An 11,008-nucleotide genomic window follows, 5' to 3' on the forward strand; every position below is an offset into this window, starting at 1 on the left:
ATTTTGAGAACCGAATACTTCTCAATGAACAACTTGATTGACACTTGCTTCTCGGCCAACTATTTCATGTCATTTAACTCCTTACCGTTGGTGATCTCTATGGAAATTGTTCTATTCTCATTTATTAGACAGTTGAAGAATACCTTAGTTGCATATTCTTTAGATTAATTTTAGTAACTATGTGTATTTTCTTCATCATTCCAATGAAATTACATAATTTAGACAACATAAATATTTTTCTAGAACCTCCATCATGTATAGGCATACTATTCATTCCAATGTCGAGGCTTCCATTGAAGAAGTAAATAACGGGTATTGAGTTTGCCATTGAAACTAAATGATCAACATTTCATCATATGGGAATAATCTATTATAGTTGAAATCAGATTACCCATATCAAATCAAATTTAAAACCCTAAATTCTAGTTAAACCCTAAATTTATCCAATCCATATTATTCATCATATTTCACAAAATAAAACCTAAAAATTTTATCATAAATTTCATATCCCAATTAAAACTAAATCCTATTTCAAAATTATAGTTAAACCCCAACCCTAAGCAATCCATATATTCCATCAAAATTTACCCAAAAAAATTGCAAATTAAATTTCATTTTCTAATTCAAATTAAACCTTCAAACTATATGCTCACCACAAATTTCATATCCCAATTCAAATTAAACCCTAAATCATAACTCATATCATTCATCAAAGTTCATATCATTCAAATCAAAATTAAATCCTAACCTAATCAATCCATATCATTCATCAAAATTCATAAGAAAAGAGAGAAAATTTTCACCTCGAGAGGTGGAGGCGAGCTTGGTAGAGTCGGAGGTGGAAGTGAGATGTGAAGGCGGGCTTGGTGGAGTTAGAGGTGGCACTAAGATGTGGAGGCAGGCTTGGTGGACGCGGGGTTGGTTGTCGTGTGGTGGAGAGCGAGCGTAGAGGGTGCCAAGAAGTTGGGATTTTAGGAGTTGGCCCGTACAATATGGGTTAGGGCACGATAGGGGTTAGGGCACGAGCGCGTGGTGGTTATATAAGGCCGCATTTACAACGGGACCACTAGTCGCCATAAATTTGGAACCTCCCCCCCCCCGCTCCCTCTCCCCGGCCCACGCTAAAATTTACACGAGACTAGTAGTCCCATGTAATTTAAAACTTTAGTTTTATAAAATTGACAAAATGAGGTCGATTTAGCTAGTTATATTATAAAATGATTGATTTTTCTTATATTGTTTTGAAAAAGGTCTATTTTTAAAAAAAAAATCTCCGATGATGAAATCTGATATTTGAGCAAAGCACCGGAAACATGGAACTTGCTGAAATTGTTCCGCTGGCTGAGAAATTTATGTAGATGATCCTTGTAGGAAGGGAGCAGCATTCATCCCGAGCTTTTGTCTCACAAGTATAGTAAAAGTTAATAAATTATTCATGATAATGTAGTAGAATAATGAGGCTGGCGAGGTTCCAGATTTTTGAGAGATTGCAAACAAGAAAGATCAAACTATTGTATACAAGGATTTATATACAATACTATTGTATATAAGGATTTATATACATCTTGAAAACCAAACAAGAAAGATCTTGAAGAAGGAACAAAATAACTATGAATACATACTACTATATTTTACAATGGATTCGGATTTTTTTTTTCTTGCACCTTTTTTTCGCACCCATGTTCTCAACCATACAAACTATCTTTAATAAGGGAAAGGGAGAGAGTGATATATAGTAACTTATGACTTGTAAGCAATTGAGTTTATGTGATTACTTGAGACAAGAAGCATCCTATACAAACAAGCCAAGTATCGTTGGTTTTTAATTTTTCTGGACAAAGAATATACAAACATATTGTATATGATTAGAGGGAGACATCTCTTATAAGCGTAGAATCATCTAATCATTGAGCTAAAAGAGAATAATAATGCTTAAACATAATGGAAAATTGGGAAGAAGGGAACAATGGGTGCGTGTTAAGGAGAAAAGAAAAAAGTGAAATGGTTAAATTAACTCTTTATTACTGAAAGTGCTTAAATTAACTCTTTATTACTGAAATAGAGAAGACAGCTTTTGTACTAATTAATTCACTAAAACAACTTCAATTTAGTTGAACATCTACTCATCATTGCTCTAATTTGCAGGAAAGCATCACCTCTTGGTATAATCTATGACCTTTTTCTCCCTTCGAGCTCGTTTGCAATATATAACTAGAGCCCAAAAAACAAAAGGAAATTATGTCACATAAATAAACAAATGATAAGTTTCTCAAAAGAATCCTAGGTCCTCGTGTCATCAAGGATGTGATAATCTTTTCAATCATTTTAATCATGAAGATTCTCTCCTACTCTAATCTATACAACAAGATCTACAATAAATCACATAAGTATAATAATATAATATTATAAGACAGTAGCAGGTAAGGGGATGACTTTATATATAATAAAATCATACTAAATACAAAAGAGAGAAAAAATAAAAATAATTGATGTATTGCAAAGATACAAAACCTATTAGAGCATCTCAATGGGGCCGGAAAAATCAGATCCCTTAGCTAAATTAAGGGGGATCGTAGAGAACTTGTTCCAACGAGCCGGAAAACTTTCCCCTTCACCCCAAACCCCTTAACTCTCTCCCCAAATTAAGGGGAATGTTAAAGTCCCTTAACCTTCCCCGTATAATTTTATATAATATTTTTTTAATGGAGTTAATGTATAGTTACTCAAATTTAGTTAATCTATAGTTAATTCAAAATAAAATAATTGAGTTAATGTATATAAATTAATTATGATATAAATTAATTATTTGTTAAATTTTAATATGATTAATTAATTTAATGATTATATAATGTAATTTCTTAATTTAAATTAATTAATTAATCAATTTTAGTTATTAATATTTAATTATTTATTCGTTTATAAATAAACCACATATTTAATTAAATCATAATCTATAAAATTAAAACACTAAATATGAATAATTAAGGGGTAGGGTTATAAGGGGGAACCATTGGAAGATAATATTCCCTTTAAAAGTCTAATTAGATTAAGAAAGATTGTAGGGATCCCTTAAAGATGTCCTTACTATCAAGGGGAAAAAAGGGCAAAAAGAAATTAAAGCAAGCGCGTGGACCCCACACTGGGTGACACAATCAGCACGTGTGGGTCCCGCGCGAAATTAATATGTTTATTATTTCTGTTTGAAAAGAGAACAAAGTTTTAAGTCAGAAGAGCAGCTGCGGTGGGCCCGCGTATCCTAAAGGGACAACCTGATACCGCGAATTGCGGGAAGCGATTTCGCGCCAAGAAATGAATAAGAAATGAGGAGTTGTAGTAATTACTGTGTTTGATTAATAACACTAAATAGATTAATAAATCACTTTGTTTCTTTTTGCATTTCTATTTATTAACTACTTAATAATTATAGGGTCGTTCACTTGTCAAATTCGAATTAATACGTTTTTCTTTTCTAGAGTGTAGATAGATATTAAAAAAATTTAAATTCTATATTTCTTGAGAAAATTGACTGTTGTAGAATTTATGCTATTCTTATTAAATCATAGATTTTTTTTAATGCACTCATGAACAAGAGTTAGAGGCTATAGGGTTGGTCCTTAATAAAATGCATCGACATTCATGTGAATACTTTGAGCATGAATTATCTCAATTGAAAGAGTTGATCGATTTCTATGATTACCATTTATCTTGGAAAAACAGGATGGTCCCGTCGTGGAAACAACCTTCGCTCCTTAATTTAGATACGACAATTGTTAGCGATGGGCTTGAACTGTAGGAATGTATCTCGAAGCAATTTCGGAATGTCCATTTTATTTATGTCTATGTACATGTAATTCAACAAAAATGATAAATTACCTTCTACTATTATAATCATAGATGATAATTTTTCACCTACTATCGATCAAGACCAAAAGTTTATCAAATTATCGAACTCCATTGCATTTAATACCTAGATAAGTATATTTTGCTACTGGAGAATAATTACTATGTCATTGTCCAAGAATAAGCTATAAACTGTTATCACGAAACAGAGCCTGTTGCCTTGAACCATAAAGAAAACAGTTTAAATTTTCAAATTGACCCTCATAAAATTTGTACTCTTCAACATAATACCGAAGTACGTAACCTATAAAGTCAAACAAACAATAAATATTCTCCTATGCAAAGAAAAACAAAAAGAAAATTGTGTTTACTCAAACACGTAAACACGACAAGGGCGAACAGAGGAGAGTTAACAGAGGATGACATCAGCTGAAGATGCTGACCGGGGGCCCTCATCATGTGCTGGATATTAGCTGTCAGTGAAAAGATAACCTAATATTAGCCTCTGAAGGTTGAAATCAACTGTGTTTACTCAAATGTTTTATATAGTTTCTTTTAAGGACAAAACAGGGTTTTGTTTTGTATATAAACCCCCTTCATGCATAAACCCTTCAATTCTCTCTCTCTCTCTCTCTCTCTCTATCCACAATTCTCTCTCTTTCTCTACTTCTCACTGAAGTTGAAGTTGAAGTTGGTCTGTTCACTGGTGAGTCTCTCTCCTCTCTCTCTCTCTCTCTCTCTCTAACACACATATAAGTGCATAATTGCACGTTTTTATGGAAATTGAATTAGACCCATCAAAGTCAATTTTGAAAATATCAATGAAATGCTTACTTGTGATGACAAAGATCACAGGTTCAAAGTATAGATGGGTTTTGTTTTTCCTTAATATATGTGTTTTTATTATCCAATATGAGAAGGATTGTGGAAGAATTTCACATTAGAGGACTGCAAATCTCAATTTGATGATGATCAAATAAACCCCCTTTAGCTTAAAGAAGGTTATTGTTTTAATTACTTGAGGGGCATCTCTATATCAAAGAGAAAACTCTCCCCCATGTTTTAGAAGAAAAAAATATATATATCCTCTAATTTCTCCATTTCTAATTTGGTCCAATTGTGGAAATTAGAAGAAATCAAGAAGCTAGAAACAACGAGCAGTAGAAAATTAGGAACTATTTCAAATACACAAATCTGAAAGCATATCCAACACCTACCAAAGTGTTAAATATTTGGGATGCAATATATATATTCTAAGTTTTGGTGCATGAACCCCAAAATTTATTTGCAAAGGAAAATTCCCAATGACCAATTTTGTTCACACCTAACGTAGTTAACACTTTCCCTTGTTTAATATTAAAACATCATAATAAATTAAGATAAACAAGTTCTTGAAGTAGATAGGAAAGGGGGCAAGGAGACAACACAAAAGGACAAGAAACCTCAAACTTGAGCGATTAGATTGCCAGTTGTAGGCTGAACTTGAAGCCGTACACCAAAAAAAAAATATAATGAGTAAATTATAGAACATACTCCATGATTTGTAGGAATCACAATAACCCTGGAAATATAAAAGTTTCAACTAGTTTTTAGCCAAATAGTCATCAATTTCTTACATTGAAATCATTAAATTTTCAACAATAGCAATCATGCACTTGTTTGCATGAGCATGCGCGCTTAATTATCTTATCCCCTTATCATATAATCCATGCATCCAACCTAACTTCTTAGAAATTGAAATCTATAGATCAAACCACCATTTTGAAAACTTACAGAAAGAGAAAATGATGATGATGACTGAGATGAGCGATCAAAAGAGAAGATACCATAATGATGGCTTCATGCTTAGTACTGTTCAAGCAAGTGAAGAAGGGGGTTGTTCTACTAAGAGAGTTAAAACTGGGGCAGGCTCAATCTCTCCCAAGGTCTCAGTCTCTCTCCTCTCTCTCTCTCTCTTTCTCTCTCTAGTAACTTACCTTTATTTGTTAGAATTGGTCGTGATGTAGGTTTCTGTTGTGAGCAGGAGAAGAAGGACAAGGTAGGAGAGAGGGTGGCAGCCTTGCAACAGCTTGTCTCTCCCTTTGGAAAGGTTGGTACTCGTTTTAATCTGTATGTACCGGACGGTTGGTACATCAAGGACTGTCTATTCTTGTATCAGTACTATACTGACACGTTTAGGACTAATGAATTGAATCATGGATTGTTCTATATTAGTGTACCAATTAACCAATGAATATGAACTGCCAAGTAATATTTTCTTAGTAGTTATGTAATTTGTTAAACTAAAGATGGAAATGGATATTGTGATGAATATTGCAGACAGATACAGCTTCAGTGCTTCAGGAGGCAACAGGATATATCAAATTTCTTCATGAGCAACTTCAGGCGGGTGTTACCTTTTCTATTTCCCGCTGTTATTATGGTTCTTTCTTTTTTTTTTAATTCGCAATGAAAGATTGACTTAAAATTTCAAAATGTTCAGGTGCTGAGTGCTCCATACCTTAGAACAGGACCAGATGGCAACATTCAGGTGAGGAATCATCATCCCATGTACTTTGCAAATCCAGAAAATAGCAATGGGTTAATTAAACCTATAGTGATGAAGTATATCTGTATATATAACTAGTGGCAGATATAGAAAATTTTTCTTGGGGGATGGAGGACAAGTGTATATTTACCTAAAAATAAAAATATAATATTATAAAACTATAGTACCCGACGGGGAATGCATATCTTTATTCTTGAAAATTTTAATGGGTTTCTACTTTTCAATGGGTCTTGGGATGCAATTTTTAAAAATTAGTGTTTTTTTTTCAAGGGGGGGTTGAGGGGTGTAAACATTACGACACTTTAGATGCAATTTGAAAATTTTTATTGCACCCCTAGAGTGTAAATAGATTAGCCAGTGTTTGCAACTCTTTAAGAGTACAAAAATTATAATTTTCAATTATCAATTCAGAGTTTTGATGTAATGACAAGAATTCTGAGATAGTATCAGAGCAAATCTAGATTCTTTTAGAGAAGAACTAGCCCATAGAAGAATGCTTATAGAAATTTTCATGGGTTTCTGTTTATAGCGATGTAGAAAATAACCATAAAAAAGGGGAATGATTTGCTACTTAATTTACATTTACTTTACTCTGGTATCATTTTTAGCTCCACAACATGAAGCTTAAATAGGCATAAAGAAGGTTGCTCTATAGTTAACTCGGAGCAAGATGTACCTGATACAGGCTATGTAGCTATAAGTTATGGACCACAATATGATGAAAATGTATGATCTAACAATTTCTAAAAAGTCACTTTTAATTATTCAGGATGAGGAGCATTGCATCTTAAGAAGTCGAGGCCTTTGCCTTATGCCGATATCTTCAACACTGAAAATTGCTCGAAGCAATGGTGCTGATCTATGGGCTCCGACAAACGCAAGCAGTAGGTGACTCTGAACAATTCAAGTATCGATATGCTCATCGGTCTACAGGTTTTACGCGATTAATCTGGGAAGTGGTGCTGATGACACAGTGTCATTGAGATTGTAGATTATCTACGGTAATAGAGGAGAAAGATATGATCAAGAATCTAACTCCATTCGTTTCAAATCCTGACAGGATGATTCCATTCCAAATTGACCGGTAGCTCTTGCTTCAGTCTCTAGTGAAGCTTGAAAATATGTATATATTTCCTTCTTGTTTAACCTCGTGAGTGGGTTGACATATATGTTGAAGGGGTTGTTCTTCAGTTCTGAATGACAACAATTTATTGTTATGAGAGTAATGTAATAAGGAGTGATGGTAAATTTCTAAGGTTCATTGAATAAATGATGCTACAAAACAGTACTACCCCTTTGTTTTGTTTTGTTTTGTTTTGTTTTAAATATGAGAAGCTATATCTCCTCTGTGTTGGGTATGAGGATTGTTACCTCTGATCTCAGTGCATCATGAACCAAAACTCTCAAGTTACACAAAACTAAGAAACAACAAGACAACAAAAATTAATTGGTGCACAAAACCAATCTTGATCTACTATTTTCATAAAAGTTTTATTATTATAAAGAGACACAAGTGCTACAAGAGAGAACGAAATATTCTTATCATATTTTATCAAGTCTATTATCCTGTGTTGAGATTCAACTTCCCTACAAAAAGAGGATTATTTCATGAAAAGGAAAAAACCTTGTAGTGGTGTGGTCCAAGTTTAGGAATGTTGGATCTACTGAACACCATCAAATGCAATGTACATGATGATTTAATATAAAACAATGGCTGCAGTTTCAAAACCCCTACCATCCACAAGATATTGGGTCACACAATCTTTAATCATAAGAAAACATAGCATGACAATAATACAGCTTGCATTTCAACGAGGAGCCCAAAAGGGATCACAAGTTCGACCCCTCCCTGGGCTCCATCCAACTGCTACACTTCTCTCATCATGCCAACACAAATCAATGTAGTTATAACGGACAGTGACAGGTCTGCAAGTAGGAGATACTAGTGTTTAATAAAACAAAAGAGAACCACAAGCTCAAGGAGCGCAGCCACAACCACAAGTTCTCTTCACAACTGCAAAGGATACAGAGTATCACAACTCAATCGATACTCTATCCTCTCCTCCGCCATTGAGAGCCAGATCCCCCTTTCCTCAAGATTTCCTCAGTTTCAGTCATATGATCACTTGAGCCTTTGAAACAAAGAAGGGGTTAAAAAGAAAAGAAAAGGGTTTTTGATGATGAAGATTCAGTGTGATGCTTGTGAGAAGGCACCAGCCGTTGTGATATGCTGTGCTGATGAGGCTGCGCTTTGTGAGAAGTGTGATGTGGAGGTTCATGCAGCAAACAAGCTTGCAAGCAAGCATCAGAGGCTACTCCTTGACTGCCTCTCCAACAAGCTCCCTCGGTGCGATATCTGCCAAGTAACAACACACAAAACTTTAGTCTTTTTGCTAATATCAGATTTTCATGTTTCTCCTTCTCTTTTAGCAATTTGATTAGCTTTAAGGTTTACAAAAGCTATCTATGCATTTTGATGCAAAATCGTTACCGCAATCACTAAAAAATGAGTAGAAAGAAACAATGAGAAAGGGAATAACAATATTTCAAATTAAAATGTCAACCAATCATATGACAGGCTTGTGTAACAAGAAACATTATGGTGATATTTTGATTTATTCATCGTCTGAAGGAGCATGAAAATGACTAGTTGGATGGAGCTTTCTGATAGTAGTTATTGATTAAATTATGGGTTCCCAGATTTGTTAATCAGGGAATAAACAAAAAAGTCTAACCTGGACTAAAGGATCAAAATGAGAAATATTGGCCAGTCAACATTATCCTAATCCCCTAAGCCTTTTCCTAATATCTCTACACTGTTACTAGATCATATCATTAATCAACTCTCCGTATGCAGTCTTCTAATGTTTTTGGGCTGGGCTAACGAAAAATTGTACCATCTAAAAATAAAAGCATCACCTTAATAAAATTGAAGTCGATAATACAACCCTGTAACAATTTCATCTTTATCCTTCGTGCAATACGTTTCTCTCTTTTCCACTAGTTAAGATAACATTAGAATGTCTACGAACTACAAGACTATGTGCTAAATTCAGCTTGATACTTGCTTGCTGGCATCACATGTTGGTTGTTCACACATTCTTGAGTTAGTATATTTGAACTGTAGCTTTACAATAACAAAGTTTTTATCCAAAAATTTGCTACGTGAATCCAATCCTTCCGATTCAGTTTTGTTAAGGGTGATGTTCTCCATTAAGTGAACCACTATCCTATCATTCTTAATTCTTACAACCAAGTTCTTTTAGGCCTACCTTTATAGCTACTTGTCTTACTCTATTAATTGTAACTGCAATCTTATCAACATGCAATTGTTGTATTTAGAAGCCTGATCAAACCATCTCCATCCATTCTCTCTCATTTTATCTTCAATAAGATCAAGTTTCTAAGATTTATACTGAGAGAAGTTTTAGTATCACATTAGCCATATGCTTTGAAGTAGATACGAATGCTTCTCTTTCCTCCCCTTTAAATTCTCATCAAATTAGCTAGTGAGGAAACGCTCTAGACATCTAGATCATTCCTGGACAGCAATATTTATATTCTGAAAGCTTTCTGTCTTGAAGTTCAATATTTTTGTTTAGAAAATTCCACATACAAGAAAAAATTGCTCAACCAAATGGCACATGACATCACCTATCATTCTGGACTTACTGTACATGGTTCCACAGTGACTATCTTCAACTAATTCATCATATTCCAACAACTTTTAAAATTTCTTTAGGAAACTCTCATGTGGCATTCTATTGTCAAACTTCTACCATGGCACGGTGAAGATTAAAAGGATTCCGGTAGAAGTATCCAGTGTTTTAAAACAGATGAACATTGTCGATCAGTAAAAGTTCTAGCAATCTACTTCGGATGTCACAAAAGCAAGTCTTTTAATAGAGAGTTTAGAGACCAAGAAGGAAATTCACTGCCCCGTGCACATTTCCTTGTAGCATGTACTTGACCTCAGTGCACATTTCCTTGTAGCATGTACTTGACCTCAGGCATACAAAATTATAAGCAATTTGAGGGGTTTATCAAGGTTAATTCAGGGAACACGGTACATGTGCACTAATTCCTTTGTTTTTCTTTCCTTCATATGTTTACCAGGAAAAGACGGCTTTTATATTCTGTGTGGAGGATAGAGCCCTTTTCTGTCGTGATTGTGATGAGACTATCCATGTCGCTGGTAGTTTGTCAGGCAATCACCAGCGTTACCTAGCAACTGGTATCCGTGTGGCCCTAAGTTCCATGTGCAACAAGGACACTGAGAAAGGTTGTCATGAGCCACCAAACCAAAATTTTGCAACATTGGAGTCCAAGATTCCTATAACCCAAGCAAGCCCATCATCCTTTATGAACTCTGCATGGGCTGTTGATGAGTTCCTCCAGCTATCTGACTATGAATCTGGTGATAAGGTACGAGGCTAGGAGCTCACACTTAGTTACCTACTTATGTACTCATTTTAAGTTATTTTGGATCCTAATTAGTCATATTTATCTTTGATTTGCATGCAATTCCAGAAGGAGCCTCCTGTAGGGTTTGGAGAGCTTGAATGGTTTGCAGATATTAGCCTTTTCCCTGAACAACTTCCCAAGGGAACATTAGCGGCA

The 11,008-nt window shown here is 34.6% G+C and overlaps 3 protein-coding genes across 5 annotated transcripts in view; 2 read left to right on the forward strand and 1 right to left on the reverse strand.

Annotated features, from left to right (window-relative positions):
- On the forward strand, positions 4,424-7,676 carry LOC109824583 (transcription factor bHLH113-like). The gene is made up of 6 exons (XM_020391213.1): positions 4,424-4,546; positions 5,616-5,765; positions 5,864-5,929; positions 6,160-6,225; positions 6,323-6,370; positions 7,158-7,676. The coding sequence occupies exons 1-6, from the start codon at positions 4,439-4,441 to the stop codon at positions 7,278-7,280; spliced, it is 561 nt and encodes a 186-aa protein (XP_020246802.1). The 5' UTR covers positions 4,424-4,438; the 3' UTR covers positions 7,281-7,676.
- Positions 8,127-11,008, forward strand: part of LOC109823671 (B-box zinc finger protein 24-like) — a 3,209-nt gene continuing 327 nt past the window's right edge. Inside the window, 3 exon segments of the mRNA XM_020390000.1 lie at positions 8,127-8,751; positions 10,505-10,813; positions 10,919-11,007. Of these exon segments, the coding sequence (XP_020245589.1) occupies positions 8,566-8,751; positions 10,505-10,813; positions 10,919-11,007 (584 nt within the window). The 5' untranslated portion in view covers positions 8,127-8,565.
- Positions 8,639-11,008, reverse strand: part of LOC109823669 (tRNA (guanine(37)-N1)-methyltransferase 2) — a 25,543-nt gene continuing 23,173 nt past the window's right edge. For all 3 annotated transcript variants that reach the window (XM_020389998.1, XM_020389996.1, XM_020389994.1), the window contains exon 12: positions 8,639-8,744. The gene's annotated coding sequence lies outside the window, so the exon portion shown is untranslated. The remainder of the gene's footprint in view (positions 8,745-11,008) is intronic.

The sequence above is a fragment of the Asparagus officinalis genome, chromosome 9, assembly GCF_001876935.1.
Source record: "Asparagus officinalis chromosome 9, Aspof.V1, whole genome shotgun sequence".
Classification (NCBI taxonomy): domain Eukaryota; kingdom Viridiplantae; phylum Streptophyta; class Magnoliopsida; order Asparagales; family Asparagaceae; genus Asparagus; species Asparagus officinalis.

Coding starts and splice junctions, on each gene's coding strand:
- LOC109824583 (XM_020391213.1), top strand. CDS start 4,439: ATGCATAAACCCTTCAATTCTCTCTCTCTCTCTCTCTCTCTCTATCCA. Junction 5,766..5,863: donor CAGGCTCAATCTCTCCCAAG/GTCTCAGTCTCT, acceptor TGTTGTGAGCAG/GAGAAGAAGGACAAGGTAGG. Junction 6,371..7,157: donor GACCAGATGGCAACATTCAG/GTGAGGAATCAT, acceptor TTAATTATTCAG/GATGAGGAGCATTGCATCTT.